The sequence below is a fragment of the Ascaphus truei genome, chromosome 18 (genome assembly GCF_040206685.1).
Source record: "Ascaphus truei isolate aAscTru1 chromosome 18, aAscTru1.hap1, whole genome shotgun sequence".
NCBI classification, from domain to species: domain Eukaryota; kingdom Metazoa; phylum Chordata; class Amphibia; order Anura; family Ascaphidae; genus Ascaphus; species Ascaphus truei.
The window spans coordinates 28,721,884-28,743,347 of NC_134500.1; the positions used below are offsets into that span (position 1 = coordinate 28,721,884).

General features: G+C 55.4%; 1 protein-coding gene across 2 annotated transcripts in view; it reads left to right on the forward strand.

The window, feature by feature from the left end:
• Positions 1 to 773: 773 nt before the first annotated feature.
• ZNF609 (zinc finger protein 609) overlaps positions 774 to 21,464 on the forward strand; it is a 40,052-nt gene continuing 19,361 nt past the window's right edge. Inside the window, exons 1-3 of one of the 2 annotated variants that reach the window (XM_075575993.1) lie at positions 774 to 1,018; positions 10,676 to 10,763; positions 11,172 to 13,647. In XM_075575993.1, the coding sequence (XP_075432108.1) occupies positions 793 to 1,018; positions 10,676 to 10,763; positions 11,172 to 13,647 (2,790 nt within the window). In that variant the 5' untranslated portion in view covers positions 774 to 792. The remainder of the gene's footprint in view (positions 1,019 to 10,675; positions 10,764 to 11,171; positions 13,648 to 21,464) is intronic. The other variant, XM_075575994.1, reaches the window with a different exon arrangement.

Genomic DNA, 21,464 nt, shown 5'->3' on the forward strand with positions numbered 1-21,464 from the left:
GGAGTTAGAGCCTGAGATGGACACATGTTGGGATCTTCCTGATAGGTAGGACTGAAACCAGTTTAAAGCATGTTTCCCTATTCCAGAGCTCTGGAGTTTGTTAAGCAGGCTAACATGATGAACTGTGTCAAAAGCCTTTGCAAAATCTAGGAATACTGCACCAGTGAGTTGTCCCCGTTCCATTCCACACTGGATTTCATTGCAAACTTTTAGCAGGGTAGTTACGGTAGAGTGTTTGGGGCGAAAGCCAGATTGGAATTGGCTAGGGAAAATTGTCTTGGTGTAGAAATCGCTTAATTGGGAGTGGACACATTTTTCCATGACTTTGGATAGAATTGGGAGAAGTGAGATTGGCCTGTAGTTTGAGACAGTGTTTTTGTCCCCACTTTTGAAGATTGGGACAACTCTGGTAGTTTTCCAGGTCTTAGGGATATGGCCTGCAGACAGGATAGAGTTGACTATGGAAGCAATTGGTTTGGCAATGGCTGGGGCACCAAGTCGTAGGAACCTAGATTGTAGTAAGTCGGATTGATGCTACAATGGGTTTGAAGCAAAAAGGGACACACTATGCTCATTTGCATGTCATTTCCCAGAATCCCTGGCTGCAGTGAAAGCGTGTATGCTAAGCGATAATGGGGAAGGGCTGCAGACCTTTCTGAGACGTGTTAATGTGCTCACAAGTGCTATTTTTAATTTGCTTAAAGCATCTGGAAATTCACATAATTTTACATAATCTTCTCTCCTCTCTCTCCCCCCTCCTCCCTCTCTCTCCCCCCCTCCATCTCCCATTAGATGGAGTCCCCAGTCTCTGCTCCCCCCGGCCTGCCCCTGCATCTGCTGGTCCCGATGGTGAGCAGCGACATCTCCTCCCCGTGCGAGCAAATCATGGTGCGCACGCGCTCCGTGGGCGTCAACACAAGCGACGTCGCCCTCGCCACGGAACCAGAGTGCCTGGGGCCCTGTGAGCCGGGCACCAGCGTCAACCTGGAGGGTATCGTGTGGCAGGAGACGGAGGACGGTAAGGAAGTGTCGTCCAGTGGGATGCTGGCGTGCGGCGCTGCGTGTGATGGCGTATGCGGTGTCACGTGTGGCTGTGGCGCATGATGGTGTGTTTCAGGGGGGCGTGTGACTGAGGCGTTTGACGTGCGTGTGTGGTTGGCGTGTGACGGGGGCGCATGATGGTTGGCGTGTGACGGGGGCGCATGATGGTTGGCGTGTGACGGGGGCGCATGATGGTTGGCGTGTGACGGGGGCGCATGATGGTTGGCGTGTGGCGGGGGCGCATGATGGCTTGTGGCGGGGGCGCATGATGGCGTGTGGCGGAGGCGCATGATGGTTGGCGTGTGGCGGGGGCGCATGATGGCGTGTGGCGGGGGCCCGTGATGTTGGCAAGTGCCGGGGCAAGTGGTGGCTCGTGTGGTTGGCGTGTGGCGGGGGCGTGGTGGTTGGCGTGTGGCGGGGGCGCGTGTGGTTGGCATGTGGCGGAGGCGCCTGATGGTTGGCGTGCCGGGGGCGCATCATGGTTGGCGTGTGGCAGGGGCTTGTGGTGGGGGCGTGTGATTGGCGTGTTGCGGGGGCCCGTGATGCTGGCGGGGGGGGGGGGCGTGTGATGTTGGCCTGTGGCTGTGGCATGTTGTGGCGTGGCACGTGATTTTGGCCTGTGGCATGTGGTGGCGTGGCACGTGATGATGGCATGGCGCGTGATGTTGGCGTGTGGCGGCGTGTGATGTTGGCGTGTGGCTGTGGCATAGCACGTGATATTGGCGTGAGGCTGTGGCACGTGATGTTTGCGTGGGGCTGTGGGTTGTGGTGGCGTGGCACGTGATGTTGGCGTGGGGCTGTGGCACGTGATGTTGGCGCGTGGCTGTGTCATGTGATGTTGGCGGTGGCTGTGGCACGTGATGTTGGCGCGTGGCTGTGGCACGTGATGTTGGCGGTGGCTGTGGCACGTGATGTTGGCGGTGGCTGTGGCACGTGATGTTGGCGGTGGCTGTTGCATGTGATGTTGGCGCGTGGCTGTGGCACGTGATGTTGGCGCGTGGCTGTGGCACGTGATGTTGGCGGTGGCTGTGGCACGTGATGTTGGCGCGTGGCTGTGGCACGTGATGTTGGCGGTGGCTGTGGCACGTGATGTTGGCGCGTGGCTGTGGCACGTGATGTTGGCGCGTGGCTGTGGCACGTGATGTTGGCGGTGGCTGTGGCACGTGATGTTGGCGGTGGCTGTGGCACGTGATGTTGGCGGTGGCTGTGGCACGTGATGTTGGCGGTGGCTGTGGCACGTGATGTTGGCGCGTGGCTGTGGCACGTGATGTTGGCGGTGGCTGTGGCACGTGATGTTGGCGTGGGGATGTGGCACGTGATGTTGGCGGTGGCTGTGGCACGTGATGTTGGCGGTGGCTGTGGCACGTGATGTTGGCGGTGGCTGTGGCACGTGATGTTGGCGCGTGGCTGTGGCACGTGATGTTGGCGGTGGCTGTGGCACGTGATGTTGGCGGTGGCTGTGGCACGTGATGTTGGCGCGTGGCTGTGGCACGTGATGTTGGCGGTGGCTGTGGCACGTGATGTTGGCGGTGGCTGTGGCACGTGATGTTGGCGCGTGGCTGTGGCACGTGATGTTGGCGGTGGCTGTGGCACGTGATGTTGGCGGTGGCTGTGGCACGTGATGTTGGCGCGTGGCTGTGGCACGTGATGTTGGCGCGTGGCTGTGGCACGTGATGGTGGCTGTGGCACGTGATGTTGGCGCGTGGCTGTGGCACGTGATGTTGGCGGTGGCTGTGGCACGTGATGTTGGCGCGTGGCTGTGGCACGTGATGTTGGCGGTGGCTGTGGCACGTGATGTTGGCGCGTGGCTGTGGCACGTGATGTTGGCGGTGGCTGTGGCACGTGATGTTGGCGGTGGCTGTGGCACGTGATGTTGGCGGTGGCTGTGGCACGTGATGTTGGCGCGTGGCTGTGGCACGTGATGTTGGCGCGTGGCTGTGGCACGTGATGTTGGCGGTGGCTGTGGCACGTGATGTTGGCGGTGGCTGTGGCACGTGATGTTGGCGGTGGCTGTGGCACGTGATGTTGGCGCGTGGCTGTGGCACGTGATGTTGGCGGTGGCTGTGGCACGTGATGTTGGCGGTGGCTGTGGCACGTGATGTTGGCGGTGGCTGTGGCACGTGATGTTGGCGGTGGCTGTGGCACGTGATGTTGGCGCGTGGCTGTGGCACGTGATGTTGGCGGTGGCTGTGGCACGTGATGTTGGCGGTGGCTGTGGCACGTGATGTTGGCGGTGGCTGTGGCACGTGATGTTGGCGGTGGCTGTGGCACGTGATGTTGGCGGTGGCTGTGGCACGTGATGTTGGCGGTGGCTGTGGCACGTGATGTTGGCGGTGGCTGTGGCACGTGATGTTGGCGGTGGCTGTGGCACGTGATGTTGGCGCGTGGCTGTGGCACGTGATGTTGGCGCGTGGCTGTGGCACGTGATGTTGGCGGTGGCTGTGGCACGTGATGTTGGCGGTGGCTGTGGCACGTGATGTTGGCGGTGGCTGTGGGTTCATTGCAATGTGTAATCATGGCCATGGTGTCAAAAGAGAACTGAGACAGTCCCGCTGGATTGCGTGTGACACAATGTCCTGAAACATGTCCCCCCTGTGCCGGTGTGATGCCCCACCCCCCCCCGGTGCCGGTGTGATTGGTTCCCCCTGTGCCGGTGTGATGGCCCCCCCCCCCCCCTGTGCCGGTGTGATGGCCCCCCCCCCCTGTGCCGGTGTGATGGCCCCCCCCCCCCCCCCTGTGCCGGTGTAATGGGGCCCCCCCCTGTGCCGGTGTGATGGGCATTTGCTGCAGAATTATTTTTAGTAATGTGTATCAGGAACTGAGAGGGTTAACGCCCAATCATTTGGAGAACGCCCTTGTAACCGGTTGGCACGTGGAGAAGCCGCTTGTACATTGCACAGCGAGGTTACCAAGGGGTTAATTCGGATGGCAGCTTTTCAGCGCAGACCTGCACCTCGGGGAGCGATCCTACAGCTTGTGTTCTCTGTAACGTCGGAGCGGGTCCCCCTGGGTTCGTAATGATGCCAAACTGTGCACACAGCACCACGACCGCCTCGTGGATTACGGCCTGTTCTCTGACTCCTGCGCCAACAGAAGGGGAGATTCCCCTCTTCTCAGCTGTGCCGCCATCTGCCTCTAGTGAGTGAGCCGGGCCCCTTAGCCACCGCGTGTGAGTGAGCCGGGCGCCCGGATGTCGGGAGGGAGAGCGCTCTTGTACGTCTGTCTCTGAACAAGCCCTCTGACATAATCCCAGGGCCGCCCAATGCGTTGCAGGCGCCTCTGGCAGGGAACAGGTTAAAATGCACACACTATACAGGTAAACGTGCCCATGAAACATGTCTGCTCCGAGCGCGTGTAATGGGCAGTAAGTGGTTACAAGACACGCAGTCTCAAAGCCGCCATGTGCTTGGAGGGGATCCGAAGGTTCCACCACGGAGGTGGCTACACGGGGTTCTGAACATGTCCTATGTACAACACTGTGCAGCGCAGGTGCAACATGCTTACCCCGGCGCCACGCTGCTGGGCACGGATCGTGCACTCAGCCTATCCGGACTGTTCCCATTCACAGGCTGCTTTCCCCTTTAAATCTCTCTGCTCGGCAGGGGGTCTGTCTCCCTCTGGAATCCCCAACAGAAACGGCCCAGCTGCCATGCACACCGCCCGATCTACTGCCCCCAGGGCGACTGAAGGACGGAGCGTCACATACACCGCCCGATCTACTGGCCCGAGGCCGACTGAAGGATGGAGCATTACATACACCGCCCGATCTACTGGCCCGAGGCCGACTGAAGGACGGAGCATTACATACACCGCCCGATCTACTGCCCGAGGGCGACTGAAGGACGGAGCATTACATACACCGCCCGATCTACTGCCCCCAGGGCGACTGAAGGACGGAGCATTACATACACCGCCCGATCTACTGGCCCCAGGGCGACTGAAGGACGGAGCATTACATACACCGCCCGATCTACTGGCCCGAGGGCGACTGAAGGACGGAGCATTACATACACCGCCCGATCTACTGGCCCGAGGCCGACTGAAGGACGGAGCATTACATACACCGCCCGATCTACTGGCCCGAGGGCGACTGAAGGACGGAGCATTACATACACCGCCCGATCTACTGGCCCGAGGCCGACTGAAGGAAGGAGCATTACATACACCGCCCGATCTACTGGCCCGAGGCCGACTGAAGGAAGGAGCATTACATACACCGCCCGATCTACTGGCCCGAGGCCGACTAAAGGACGGAGCATTACATACACCGCCCGATCTACTGGCCCGAGGGCGACTGAAGGACGGAGCATTACATACACCGCCCGATCTACTGGCCCGATGCCGACTGAAGGAAGGAGCATTACATACACCGCCCGATCTACTGGCCCGAGGCCGACTGAAGGAAGGAGCATTACATACACCGCCCGATCTACTGCCCCGAGGCCGACTGAAGGATCGAGCATTACATACACCGCCCGATCTACTGCCCCGAGGCCGACTGAAGGAAGGAGCATTACATACACCTCCCGATCTACTGGCCCGAGGCCGACTGAAGGAAGGAGCATTACATACACCGCCCGATCTACTGCCCCGAGGGCGACTAAAGGAAGGAGCGTCACATACACCTCCCGATCTACTGGCCCGAGGCCGACTGAAGGAAGGAGCATTACATACACCGCCCGATCTACTGCCCCGAGGGCGACTAAAGGAAGGAGCGTCACATACACCTCCCGATCTACTGGCCCGAGGCCGACTGAAGGAAGGAGCATTACATACACCGCCCGATCTACTGCCCCGAGGGCGACTGAAGGAAGGAGCATTACATACACCTCCCGATCTACTGCCCCGAGGGCGACTAAAGGAAGGAGCATTACATACACCTCCCGATCTACTGCCCCGAGGGCGACTAAAGGAAGGAGCATTACATACACCTCCCGATCTACTGCCCCCAGGGCGACTAAAGGAAGGAGCATTACATACACCTCCCGATCTACTGCCCCGAGGGCGACTAAAGGAAGGAGCATTACATACACCGCCCGATCTACTGGCGACTAAAGGAAGGAGCGTTACATACACCGCCCGAGCTACAGGCGACTAAAGGAAGGAGCGTTACATACACCGCCCGAGCTACAGGCGACTAAAGGAAGGAGCGTCACATACACCGCCCGAGCTACAGGCGACTAAAGGAAGGAGCGTTACATACACCGCCCGAGCTACAGGCGACTAAAGGAAGGAGCGTCACATACACCGCCCGAGCTACAGGCGACTAAAGGAAGGAGCGTTACATACACCGCCCGAGCTACAGGCGACTAAAGGAAGGAGCGTTACATACACCGCCCGATCTATATACGACTAAAGGAAAGAGCGTTGCATACACCGCCCGATCTACAGGCGACTAAAGGAAGGAGCGTCACATACACCGCCCGAGCTACAGGCGACTAAAGGAAGGAGCGTAACATACACCGCCCGATCTACAGGCGACTAAAGGAAGGAGCGTTACATATACCGCCCGATCTACATGCGACTAAAGGAAGGAGCGTCACATACACCGCCCGATCTACAGGCGACTAAAGGAAGGAGCATTACATACACCGCCCGATCTACTGGCGACTAAAGGAAGGAGCGTTACATACACCGCCCGATCTACAGGCGACTAAAGGAAGGAGCGTCACATACACCGCCCGATCTACAGGCGACTAAAGGAAGGAGCGTCACATACACCGCCCGATCTACAGGCGACTAAAGGAAGGAGCGTTACATACACCGCCCGATCTACAGGCGACTAAAGGAAGGAGCGTCACATACACCGCCCGATCTACTGGCGACTAAAGGAAGGAGCGTTACATACACCGCCCGATCTACTGGCGACTAAAGGAAGGAGCGTCACATACACCGCCCGAGCTACAGGCGACTAAAGGAAGGAGCGTCACATACACCGCCCGAGCTACAGGCGACTAAAGGAAGGAGCGTTACATACACCGCCCGATATATATACGACTAAAGGAAGGAGCGTTACATACACCGCCCGATCTACAGGCGACTAAAGGAAGGAGCGTCACATACACCGCCCGAGCTACAGGCGACTAAAGGAAGGAGCGTTACATAAACCGCCCGAGCTACTGGCGACTAAAGGAAGGAGCGTTACATACACCGCCCGATCTACTGGCGACTAAAGGAAGGAGCGTTACATACACCGCCCGATCTACTGGCGACTAAAGGAAGGAGCGTTGCATACACTGCCCGATCTACAGGCGACTAAAAGAAAGAGCGTCACATACACCGGCCGATCTACTGGCGACTAAAGGAAGGAGCATTACATACACCGGCCAATCTACTGGCGACTAAAGGAAGGAGCGTTACATACACCGCCCGATCTACAGGCGACTAAAGGAAGGAGCGTCACATACACCGCCCGATCTACAGGCGACCAAAGGAAGGAGCGTTACATACACCGCCCGATCTACTGGCGACTAAAGGAAGGAGCGTCACATACACCGCCCGATCTACTGGCGACTAAAGGAAGGAGCGTCACATACACCGCCCGATCTACAGGCGACTAAAGGAAGGAGCGTCACACACACCGCCCGATCTACAGGCGACTAAAGGAAGGAGCATTAAATACACCGCCCGATCTACTGGCGACTAAAGGAAGGAGTGCCACATACATCGCCCGATCAACATGCGACTAAAGGAAGGAGAGTTACATACACCGCCCGATCTACAGGCGACTAAAGGAAGAAGAGTTGCATACACCGCCCGATCTACAGGCGACTAAAGGAAGGAGAGTTACATACACCCCCCGATCTACTGGCGACTAAAGGAAGGAGCGTTACATACACCGCCCGATCTACAGGCGACTAAAGGAAGGAGAGTTACATACACCCCCCGATCTACTGGCGACTAAAGGAAGGAGAGTTACATACACAGCCCGATCTACAGGCGACAGAAGGAAGGAGCGCCACATACACCGCCCGATCTACTGGCGACTAAAGGAAGGAGAGTTAAATACACCGCCCGATCTACAGGCGACTAAAGGAAGGAGCGTTACATACACCGCCCGATCTACTGGCGACTAAAGGAAGGAGCGTCACATACACCGCCCGATCTACAGGCGACTAAAGGAAGGAGCGCCACATACACCGCCCGATCTACATGCGACTAAAGGAAGGAGCGTCACATACACCGCCCGATCTACTGGCGACTAAAGGAAGGAGCGTCACATACACTGCCCGATCTACTGGCGACTAAAGGAAGGAGCGTCACATACACTGCCCGATCTACTGGCGACTAAAGGAAGGAGAGTTGCATACACCGCCCGATCTACAGGCGACTAAAGGAAGGAGAGTCACATACACCGCCCGATCTACAGGAGACTAAAGGAAGGAGCGTTACATACATCGCCCGATCTACTGGCGACTAAAGGAAGGAGCGTCACATACACCGCCCGATCTACTGGCGACTAAAGGAAGGAGCGTCACATACACCGCCCGATCTACTGGCGACTAAAGGAAGGAGCGTAACATACACCGCCCGATCTACTGGCGACTAAAGGAGGGAGCGTTACATACACCGCCCGATCTACAGGAGACTAAAGGAAGGAGCGTTACATACACCGCCCGATCTACAGGCGACTAAAGGAAGGAGCGTTACATACACCGCCTGATCTACAGGCGACTAAAGGAAGGAGCGTCACATACACCGCCCGATCTACAGGCGACTAAAGGAAGGAGCGTTACATACACCGCCCGAGCTACAGGCGACTAAAGGAAGGAGCGTCACATACACCGCCCGATCTACAGGCGACTAAAGGAAGGAGCGTTACATACACCGCCCGATCTACAGGCGACTAAAGGAAGGAGAGTTACATACACCGCCCGATCTACAGGCGACTAAAGGAAGGAGCGTCACATACACCGCCCGAGCTACAGGCGACTAAAGGAAGGAGCGTTACATACACCGCCCGATCTACAGGCGACTAAAGGAAGGAGCGTTACATACACCGCCCGATCTACAGGCGACTAAAGGAAGGAGCGTCACATACACCGCCCGAGCTACAGGCGACTAAAGGAAGGAGCGTTACATACACCGCCCGATCTACAGGCGACTAAAGGAAGGAGCGTTACATACACCGCCCGATCTACAGGCGACTAAAGGAAGGAGCGTTACATACACCGCCCGATCTACTGGCGACTAAAGGAAGGAGCGTCACATACACCGCCCGATCTACTGGCGACTAAAGGAAGGAGCGTCACATACACCGCCCGATCTACTGGCGACTAAAGGAAGGAGCGTCACATACACCGCCCGGCATGTGACCTGCAGGATCTGGGACAAGAGCAATGGGGCTGTAACCTGCAGGACAGGAAGGAGCAGCGAGGGCAGTGACCTGCAGGACATGGGAGAGAGGAAGGAGCAGCGAGGGCAGTAACATGCAGGACAGGAAGGAGCAGCGACGTTCGTGACATGCAGGACATGGGACAGGAAGGAGCAGCGACGTTCGTGACATGCAGGACATGGGACAGGAAGGAGCAGCGAGGGATGAAACCTGCAGGAGAGGGAGCAGCGAGGGATGAAACCTGCAGGAGAGGAAGGAGCAGCGAGGGCAATAACCTGCAGAACAGGAAGGAGCAGCGACGGCTGTGACATGCAGGATATGGGACAGTGAGGGCTGTAACTTTCCCGCTTTGGGTACTTTGTGCTCCTGTTTTTGGTCTTTCCTTAAATCCTGCAAGAAGGGAGGTGGGTGGGAGAGACACTTCCTCTGGGTGACTGGGACTCACTGCCACCTGCTGGTTGTTTCGCAGTATGACGAGTCAAGCTCACGTTGTCCTCCATCTGTCACTGACACCTGTGTGACCTTGTCCCCTCTCTGTCCCTGTGTGACCTTGTCCCCTCTCTGTCCCTGTGTGACCTGGTCCTCTCTGTCCCCGTGTGACCTGGTCCTCTCTGTCCCTGTGTGACCTGGTCCTCTCTGTCCCTGTGTGACCTGGTCCTCTCTGTCCCTGTGTGACCTGGTCCCCTCTCTGTCCCTGTGTGACCTTGTCCCCTCTCTGTCCCTGTGTGACCTTGTCCCCTCTCTGTCCCTGTGTGACCTGGTCCCCTCTCTGTCCCTGTGTGACCTGGTCCCCTCTCTGTCCCTGTGTGACCTTGTCCCCTCTCTGTCCCTGTGTGACCTGGTCCCCTCTCTGTCCCTGTGTGACCTTGTCCCCTCTCTGTCCCTGTGTGACCTTGTCCCGTCTCTGTCCCTGTGTGACCTTGTCCCCTCTCTGTCCCTGTGTGACCTTGTCCCCTCTCTGTCCCTGTGTGACCTTGTCCCCTCTCTGTCCCTGTGTGACCTGGTCCCCTCTCTGTCCCTGTGTGACCTGGTCCCCTCTCTGTCCCTGTGTGACCTGGTCCCCTCTCTGTCCCTGTGTGACCTTGTCCCCTCTCTGTCCCTGTGTGACCTGGTCCCCTCCCTGTCCCTGTGTGACCTTGTCCCCTCTCTGTCCCTGTGTGACCTTGTCCCGTCTCTGTCCCTGTGTGACCTTGTCCCCTCTCTGTCCCTGTGTGACCTTGTCCCCTCTCTGTCCCTGTGTGACCTTGTCCCCTCTCTGTCCCTGTGTGACCTTGTCCCCTCTCTGTCTCACCACTTCAGGAATGCTGGTTGTGAACGTGACCTGGAGAAACAAGACATACGTGGGCACCCTGCTGGACTGCACGCGACACGACTGGGCGCCCCCCAGGTGAGAGTGCTCCGGTTCCATGGAGATGTGGGAGGTAATTGGGAGTAGGGCACATGTGCCAACGGCCGACTTAGGGGCATGTGGGCCTAATTTACCCCTTCACTGGCAGCAATGCTCTGCGCAACTTTGCATGTTACATATTTTCCCGTGTAGGGCGTTGCATGGGTGGTGGGCGTGGGGCGTTGCATGGTATGGGGGCACGGCTTGTTGCATGGTTGGGGGATGCGTTGCATGAATGGACTGGAAAGGGGGGCGCGGGGTGTTGAATGGTTGCAGGTGCCATCTTTAATGAGCCCACACTTAATATCTTCTGGTAGCACGGTGCTTTGCTTGGGATTTGACAATGTGAGTTTCGCGCTCACACAGAGGGTCTCATGCTGTCGTCCTGGTCCCCCTTTCCCCCTCCAGATTCTGCGACTCTCCCACCAGTGACTTGGAGATGCGGAACGGACGGGGGAGGGGCAAACGCATGCGTCCCAGCAGTAACACCCCCATCACTGAGGTTGCACCGGCTCCCGACAGCAGCAAAGGTACCAGCAGCAGCAGTAGCAGCAGCAGTAAGACCCGTGCCGGGGCCAACAGCAAGGGGCGGCGGGGGAGCCAGAACTCAGGGGAGCACCGGGTCCCTCCCTGTGGCACCACCGACGATGTCAAAGCGAGCCCATCCTCTGCTAGCAAACGCAAGAACAAGCCTCCCTCGGACCTGGAGCTGACCTCCAGCTCAGAGGACTCCAAAGGGAGCAAGCGGGCGCGCACGAATTCAATGTGCTCCTCCTCTGCGCCCGTCTCTGTGCCCGTCTCTGTGCCCCTACCATTAACAATGCCTTTGAGCGCTATCAAGGTGGAGCCAGCCGCACTGGACAGGAACTGTGCCTCGCCCATCCTCATAGACTGTCCTCACCCCAACTGCAACAAGAAGTACAAGCACATCAACGGCCTGAAGTACCACCAGGCTCATGCACACACAGACGAGGACAGCAAGGCGGAGGTGGACGGGGACAGCGAGTGTGGGGAGGAGCCCCACCTGGACATAGGGGGCTGCAATGGGGCATTCACATCCCAGAAGGGTTCCCTCTCCCCCGCCCGCTCTGCCACGCCCAAGGCCCGCATATCCGAGCCGCACAGCCCTTCCCCCTCCGCCAAATTCGGAGGTAAGTCAGTGGGCAAAAAGAAGCCGAGCTTAGAGGGAGACATGGACCCTGGGGCGCTCTCCAATGATGGCTCAGAAGACGGGCCTCTAGTCGCCGATGACGCCAGCAATGACGGCTTTGAGTCACAGGAGAAGCGGATGGCAGAGAAGGACTCGGCAAAAAAAGTGAGCGGGAGCAACAAGCCGGAAAAGACGCCTACCTCCAAGAGTGTAAAGTCTGCCCGACCCATTGCCCCGGCCATAGCGCCCCAGCAGATGTACACCATTCAGGCCACCACATTCACCGCCTCCAGCCCCGGCTCTTCCACTGGACTCACCACCACAGTGGTCCAAGCCATGCCTACCAGCCCCCAGCTTAAGCCTATCCAGCCCAAGCCCACCGTGATGGGTGAACCGTCTGGCATCAACCCAGCGCTGACCCCGTCACGGGACAAGAAGAAGAAAGATAAAAAGAAGAAAGAGCCCAGAGAGGAAGAGAACCCCAGCAGCGTCAAGTCTAACCGTCCGGAGGACGGGAAGAGCCCCTATGGAGAGGCAGGGGGCGAACCTGGTGCCAAAGGCGATGGGCTGCTCAACGGCTCCTCGGATTCCCACCAGAGCCGGCTGGCTAGCATAAAGGCCGAAGCCGACAAGATCTACAGCTTCACAGATAATGCCCCTAGCCCATCTATCGGTGGAGGAGGGGGGACGTCCAGCCGGATGGAGAACCCCAGCCCAGGGCAACCCATGACCCCTCTTCACGTGGTGACACAGAATGGTGCGGAGGGGGGTTCAGCAAAAACAAACAGCCCTGCCTACTCTGACATCTCCGACGCAGGGGAGGATGGAGAGGGGAAGCTGGATGGTGCCAAGGTCAAGGACCCAGAGCAGCTGGTGAAGGAGGGTGCCAAGAAGACCCTCTTCCCACCGCAGCCCCAGAGCAAAGAGTCCCCATACTACCAGAACTTTGAGACCTACTACTCCCCCACCTACGCGCATTCAAGTCCCGGCCCCATTAACCCCGCAGTCCAGGCTGTGCCCGAGAACCCGCCCCTAAAAATCAAGAAGGAAGAGGATCTGGAGATCACGGAGGTGAAGATGAAGACTGAACCGCCCGAGGAGAAGAAGCCGGAGCTGGTCAGCACCAGTCAGCAGCAGCAGCAGCAGCAGCAGCAGCAGCAGCCGTCTGTGATTCAGCAGCGCCCCAATATGTACATGCAGTCCCTCTACTACAACCAGTATGCCTACGTGCCTCCCTACGGCTACAGCGACCAAGGGTACCATGCACACCTACTCAGCACCAACCCAGCGTATCGGCAACAGTACGAGGAGCATCAGAAGCAGCGGCACAACCTGGAGCAGCAGCAGCAACAGCAGCATCAGCAGCATCAGCAACAGCAGCAGCAGCAGCAGCAACGCAACATGGAGAAGAAAGAGATGAGGGACAGAGAGGCATCTCTCAAAGAGGAGTGGAAGCACAAATCTCCAGTGCCCCCCACCCTTACCAAGGCCCCCAGCCTGACGGACCTGGGAAAGTCCAACCCCAGCAAGGCCAAAGAGCTGGCTGGGCCGGACGCTGGCAAATCGGTGATTATCCCCAAGCCAGAGGACTCTGCAAAGACCCCCGTGCAGCAGGTGGAGAAGGTGAAGGTGTCGGAGGGCGGCGGGCACGTAGGAAAGGAGCCGGCCGAGGCGAAGCCCGTGGGGGAGTGTAACCGGCAGGCTGGGCTGGATCCTGTGCTGTGGTACAGGCAGGTAAGTGTCATTATGTACCGCCTCCTGTGTGCGGCCTGTTACCGCAGCGATTCCCACGGTTAAACCATAAACCACTCTCCAAACAAAGCCCCAACATGATGTGTATGTGCACTAAGACCTCGTGTAACGACCTGATGGTCCTATAGTACAAAACCGTGTTTAATATCAATTGTTCTGCTCCATTCTGCTCGCAGGAGACAGATCTGTTTCATGCCTCTCCCTATACACCCCAACATCCCGCTGCTAATACCTCTCCCTATACACCCTAACATCCCGCTGCTAATACCTCTCCCTATACACCATAACATCCCACTAATACCTCTCCCTATACACCCTAACATCCCGCTGCTAATACCTCTCCCTATACACCCTAACATCCTGCTGCTAATACCTCTCCCTATACACCCTAACATCCTGCTGCTAATACCTCTCCCTATACACCCTAACACCCCGCTGCTAATACCTCTCCCTATACACCCTAACATCCCGCTGCTAATACCTCTCCCTATACACCCTAACATCCCGCTGCTAATACCTCTCCATATACACCCTAACATCCCCCTGCTAATACTTCTCCCTATACACCCTAACATCCCGCTGCTAATACCTCTCCCTATACACCCTAACACCCCGCTGCTAATACCTCTCCCTATACACCCTAACATCCCGCTGCTAATACCTCTCCCTATACACCATAACATCCCACTAATACCTCTCCTATACACGTAACATCCTACTGCTAATACCTCTCCCTATACACACTAACATCCTGCTGCTAATACCTCTCCCTATACACCCTAACATCCCGCTGCTAATACCTCTCCCTATACACCCTAACACCCCGCTGCTAATCCCTCTCCCTATACACCCCAACATCCTGCTGCTAATACCTCTCCCTATACACCCTAACACCCCGCTGCTAATACCTCTCCCTATACACCCCAACATCCCGCTGCTAATACCTCTCCCTATACACCCTAACATCCCGCTGCTAATACCTCTCCCTATACACCCTAACATCCTGCTGCTAATACCTCTCCCTATACACCCTAACATCCCGCTGCTAATACCTCTCCCTATACACCCTAACATCCCGCTGCTAATACCTCTCTCTATACACCCTAACACCCCGCTGCTAATACCTCTCCCTATACACCCTAACATCCCTCTGCTAATACCTCTCCCTATACACCCTAACACCCCGCTGCTAATACCTCTCCCTATACACCCTAACATCCCGCTGCTAATACCTCTCCCTATACACCCTAACATCCTGCTGCTAATACCTCTCCCTATACCCCAACATCCTGCTGCTAATACCTCTCCCTATACATCCCGCTGCTAATACCTCTCCCTATACACCCTAACATCCCGCTGCTAATACCTCTCCCTATACACCCTAACATCCCCCTGCTAATACTTCTCCCTATACACCATAACATACTGCTGCTAATACCTCTCCCTATACATCCCGCTGCTAATACCTCTCCCTATACACCCTTACATCCAGCTGCCAATACCTCTCCCTATACACCCCAACATCCCGCTGCTAATACCTCTCCCTATACACCCCAACATCCCGCTGCTAATACCTCTCCCTATACACCCCAACATCCCGCTGCTAATACCTCTCCCTATACACCCCAACATCCCGCTGCTAATACCTCTCCCTATACACCCCAACATCCCGCTGCTAATACCTCTCCCTGTACACCCTAACATCCCGCTGCTAATACCTCTCCCTATACACCCCAACATCCCGCTGCTAATACCTCTCCCTATACACCCCAACATCCCGCTGCTAATACCTCTCCCTATACACCCTAACACCCCGCTGCTAATACCTCTCCCTATACACCCTAACATCCCGCTGCTAATACCTCTCCCTATACCCCCTAACAGCTGCTAATACCTCTCCCTATACACCCTAACATCCCGCTGCTAATACCTCTCCCTATACACCCTAACACCCCGCTGCTAATACCTCTCCCTATACACCCTAACATCCTGCTGTTAATACCTCTCCCTATACACCCTAACATCCTGCTGCTAATACCTCTCCCTATACACCCTAACATCCCGCTGCTAATACCTCTCCCTATACACCCTAACACCCCGCTGCTAATACCTCTCCCTATACACCCTAACACCCCGCTGCTAATACCTCTCCCTATACACCCTAACATCCTGCTGCTAATATCTCTCCCTATACACCCCGCTGCTAATACCTCTCCCTATACACCCTAACACCCCGCTGCTAATACCTCTTCTATACACCCTAACATCCCGCTGCTAATACCTCTCCCTATACACCCTAACACCCCGCTGCTAATACCTCTCCCTATACACCCTAACACCCCGCTGCTAATACCTCTCCCTATACACCCCCAACATCCTGCTGCTAATACCTCTCCCTATACACCCTAACATCCTGCTGCTAATACCTCTCCCTATACACCCTAAGATCCCGCTGCTAATACCTCTCCCTATACACCCTAACACCCCGCTGCTAATACCTCTCCCTATACACCCTAACACCCCGCTGCTAATACCTCTCCCTATACACCCTAACATCTCGCTGCTAATACCTCTCCCTATACACCCTAACATCCCGCTGCTAATACCTCTCCCTATACACCCTAACACCCTGCTGCTAATACCTCTCCCTATACACCCTAACATCCCGCTGCTAATACCTCTCCCTATACACCCTAACATCCCGCTGCTAATACCTCTCCCTATACACCCTAACACCCCGCTGATAATACCTCTCCCTATACACCCTAACACCCGCTGATAATACCTCTCCCTATACCCCCTAACACCCGCTGCTAATACCTCTCCCTATACACCCCGCTGCTAATACCTCTCCCTATACACCCTAACATCCCGCTGCTAATACCTCTCCCTATACACCCTAACATCCCGCTGCTAATACCTCTCCCTATACACCCTAACATCCCGCTGCTAATACCTCTCCCTATACACCCTAACATCCCGCTGCTAATATCTCTCCCTATACACCCCAACATCCCGCTGCTAATACCTCTCCCTATACACCCTAACACCCCGCTGCTAATACCTCTCCCTATACACCCTAACATCCTGCTGCTAATACCTCTCCCTATACACCCTAACATCCCGCTGCTAATATCTCTCCCTATACACCCCGCTGCTAATACCTCTCCCTATACACCCTAACATCCCGCTGCTAATACCTCTCCCTATACACCCTAACACCCCGCTGCTAATACCTCTCCCTATACACCCCAACATCCTGCTGCTAATACCTCTCCCTATACACCCTAACACCCCGCTGCTAATACCTCTCCCTATACACCCCAACATCCTGCTGCTAATACCTCTCCCTATACACCCCAACATCCCGCTGCTAATACCTCTCTCTATACACCCTAACACCCCGCTGCTAATACCTCTCCCTATACACCCTAACATCCCTCTGCTAATACCTCTCCCTATACACCCTAACACCCCGCTGCTAATACCTCTCCCTATACACCCTAACATCCCGCTGCTAATACCTCTCCCTATACACCCTAACACCCCGCTGCTAATACCTCTCCCTATACACCCTAACACCCCACTGCTAAAACCTCTCCCTATACACCCTAACACCCCGCTGCTAATACCTCTCCCTATACCCCAACATCCTGCTGCTAATACCTCTCCCTATACATCCCGCTGCTAATACCTCTCCCTATACACCCTAACATCCCGCTGCTAATACCTCTCCCTATACACCCTAACATCCCCCTGCTAATACTTCTCCCTATACACCATAACATACTGCTGCTAATACCTCTCCCTATACATCCCGCTGCTAATACCTCTCCCTATACACCCTTACATCCAGCTGCCAATACCTCTCCCTATACACCCCAACATCCCGCTGCTAATACCTCTCCCTATACACCCCAACATCCCGCTGCTAATACCTCTCCCTATACACCCCAACATCCCGCTGCTAATACCTCTCCCTATACACCCCAACATCCCGCTGCTAATACCTCTCCCTATACACCCCAACATCCCGCTGCTAATACCTCTCCCTGTACACCCTAACATCCCGCTGCTAATACCTCTCCCTATACACCCCAACATCCCGCTGCTAATACCTCTCCCTATACACCCCAACATCCCGCTGCTAATACCTCTCCCTATACACCCTAACACCCCGCTGCTAATACCTCTCCCTATACACCCTAACATCCCGCTGCTAATACCTCTCCCTATACCCCCTAACAGCTGCTAATACCTCTCCCTATACACCCTAACATCCCGCTGCTAATACCTCTCCCTATACACCCTAACACCCCGCTGCTAATACCTCTCCCTATACACCCTAACATCCTGCTGTTAATACCTCTCCCTATACACCCTAACATCCCGCTGCTAATACCTCTCCCTATACACCCTAACACCCCGCTGCTAATACCTCTCCCTATACACCCTAACACCCTGCTGCTAATACCTCTCCCTATACACCCTAACATCCCGCTGCTAATATCTCTCCCTATACACCCCGCTGCTAATACCTCTCCCTATACACCCTAACATCCCGCTGCTAATACCTCTCCCTATACACCCCCAACATCCCGCTGCTAATACCTCTCCCTATACACCCTAACACCCCGCTGCTAATACCTCTCCCTATACACCCTAACATCCTGCTGCTAATACCTCTCCCTATACACCCTAACATCCCGCTGCTAATACCTCTCCCTATACACCCCAACATCCCGCTGCTAATACCTCTCCCTATACACCCTAACACCCCGCTGCTAATACCTCTCCCTATACACCCTAACATCCCGCTGCTAATACCTCTCCCTATACCCCCTAACATCCCGCTGCTAATACCTCTCCCTATACACCCTAACATCCCGCTGCTAATACCTCTCCCTATACACCCCAACATCCCGCTGCTAATACCTCTCCCTATACAGCCTAACACCCTGCTGCTAATACCTCTCCCTATACACCCTAACACCCCGCTGCTAATACCTCTCCCTATACACCCTAACATCCCGCTGCTAATATCTCTCCCTATACACCCCGCTGCTAATACCTCTCCCTATACACCCTAACATCCCGCTGCTAATACCTCTCCCTATACACCCTAACACCCCGCTGCTAATACCTCTCCCTATACACCCTAACATCCTGCTGCTAATACCTCTCCCTATACACCCTAACATCCCGCTGCTAATACCTCTCCCTATACACCCTAACACCCCGCTGCTAATACCTCTCCCTATACACCCTAACATCCTGCTGCTAATACCTCTCCCTATACACCCTAACATCCCGCTGCTAATACCTCTCCCTATACACCCTAACACCCCGCTGCTAATACCTCTCCCTATACACCCTAACACCCCGCTGCTAATACCTCTCCCTATACACACTAACATCCTGCTGCTAATACCTCTCCCTATACACCCTAACACCCCGCTGCTAATACCTCTCCCTATACACCCTAACATCCTGCTGCTAATACCTCTCCCTATACACCCTAACATCCCGCTGCTAATACCTCTCCCTATACACCCTAACACCCCGCTGCTAATACCTCTCCCTATACACCCTAACATCCCGCTGCTAATACCTCTCCCTATACACCCTAACATCCCGCTGCTAATACCTCTCCCTATACAGCCTAACACCCTGCTGCTAATACCTCTCCCTATACACCCTAACACCCCGCTGCTAATACCTCTCCCTATAACACCCTAACATCCCGCTGCTAATATCTCTCCCTATACACCCCGCTGCTAATACCTCTCCCTATACACCCTAACATCCCGCTGCTAATACCTCTCCCTATACACCCTAACACCCCGCTGCTAATACCTCTCCCTATACACCCTAACATCCTGCTGCTAATACCTCTCCCTATACACCCTAACATCCCGCTGCTAATACCTCTCCCTATACACCCTAACACCCCGCTGCTAATACCTCTCCCTATACACCCTAACACCCCGCTGCTAATACCTCTCCCTATACACCCTAACATCCCGCTGCTAATACCTCTCCCTATACAGCCTAACACCCTGCTGCTAATACCTCTCCCTATACACCCTAACATCCCGCTGCTAATACCTCTCCCTATACACCCTAACATCCCGCTGCTAATACCTCTCCCTATACACCCTAACACCCCACTGCTAATACCTCTCCCTATACACCCCAACATCCTGCTGCTAATACCTCTCCCTATACACCCTAACATCCCGCTGCTAATACCTCTCCCTATACACCCTAACATCCCGCTGCTAATACCTCTCCCTATACACCCTAACACCCCGCTGCTAATACCTCTCCCTATACACCCTAACATCCCGCTGCTAATACCTCTCCCTATACACCCTAACACCCCGCTGCTAATACCTCTCCCTATACACCCTAACATCCCGCTGCTAATACCTCTCCCTATACACCCTAACATCCCGCTGCTAATACCTCTCCCTATACAGCCTAACACCCTGCTGCTAATACCTCTCCCTATACACCCTAACACCCCGCTGCTAATACCTCTCCCTATAACACCCTAACATCCCGCTGCTAATATCTCTCCCTATACACCCCGCTGCTAATACCTCTCCCTATACACCCTAACATCCCGCTGCTAATACCTCTCCCTATACACCCTAACACCCCGCTGCTAATACCTCTCCCTATACACCCTAACATCCTGCTGCTAATACCTCTCCCTATACACCCTAACACCCCGCTGCTAATACCTCTCCCTATACACCCTAACATCCCGCTGCTAATATCTCTCCCTATACACCCTAACATCCCACTAATACCTCTCCCTATACACCCTAACACCCCGCTGCTAATACCTCTCCCTATACACCCTAACATCCCGCTGCTAATACCTCTCCCTATACACCCTAACATCCCACTAATACCTCTCCCTATACACCCTAACACCCCGCTGCTAATACCTCTCCCTATACACCCTAACATCCCACTAATACCTCTCCCTATACACCCTAACACCCCGCTGCTAATACCTCTCCCTATACACCCTAACATCCCGCTGCTAATACCTCTCCCTATACACCCTAACATCCTGCTGCTAATACCTCTCCCTATACACCCTAACACCCTGCTGCTAATACCTCTCCCTATACACCCTAACATCCCGCTGCTAATACCTCTCCCTATACACCCCGCTGCTAATACCTCTCCCTATACACCCTAACATCCTGCTGCTAATACCTCTCCCTATACACCCCGCTGCTAATACCTCTCCCTATACACCCTAACATCCCGCTGCTAATACCTCTCCCTATACACCCCGCTGCTAATACCTCTCCCTATACACCCTAACATCCTGCTGCTAATACCTCTCCCTATACACCCTAACATCCTGCTGCTAATACCTCTCCCTATAACACCCTAACATCCCGCTGCTAATACCTCTCCCTATACACCCCAACATCCTGCTGCTAATACCTCTCCCTATACACCCTAACATCCCGCTGCTAATACCTCTCCCTATACACCCTAACACCCCGCTGCTAATACCTCTCCCTATACACCCTAACATCCCGCTGCTAATACCTCTCCCTATACACCCTAACACCCTGCTGCTAATACCTCTCCCTATACACCCTAACATCCCGCTGCTAATACCTCTCCCTATACACCCTAACATCCCGCTGCTAATACCTCTCCCTATACACCCTAACACCCCGCTGCTAATACCTCTCCCTATACACCCTAACACCCCGCTGCTAATACCTCTCCCTATACACCCTAACATCCCGCTGCTAATACCT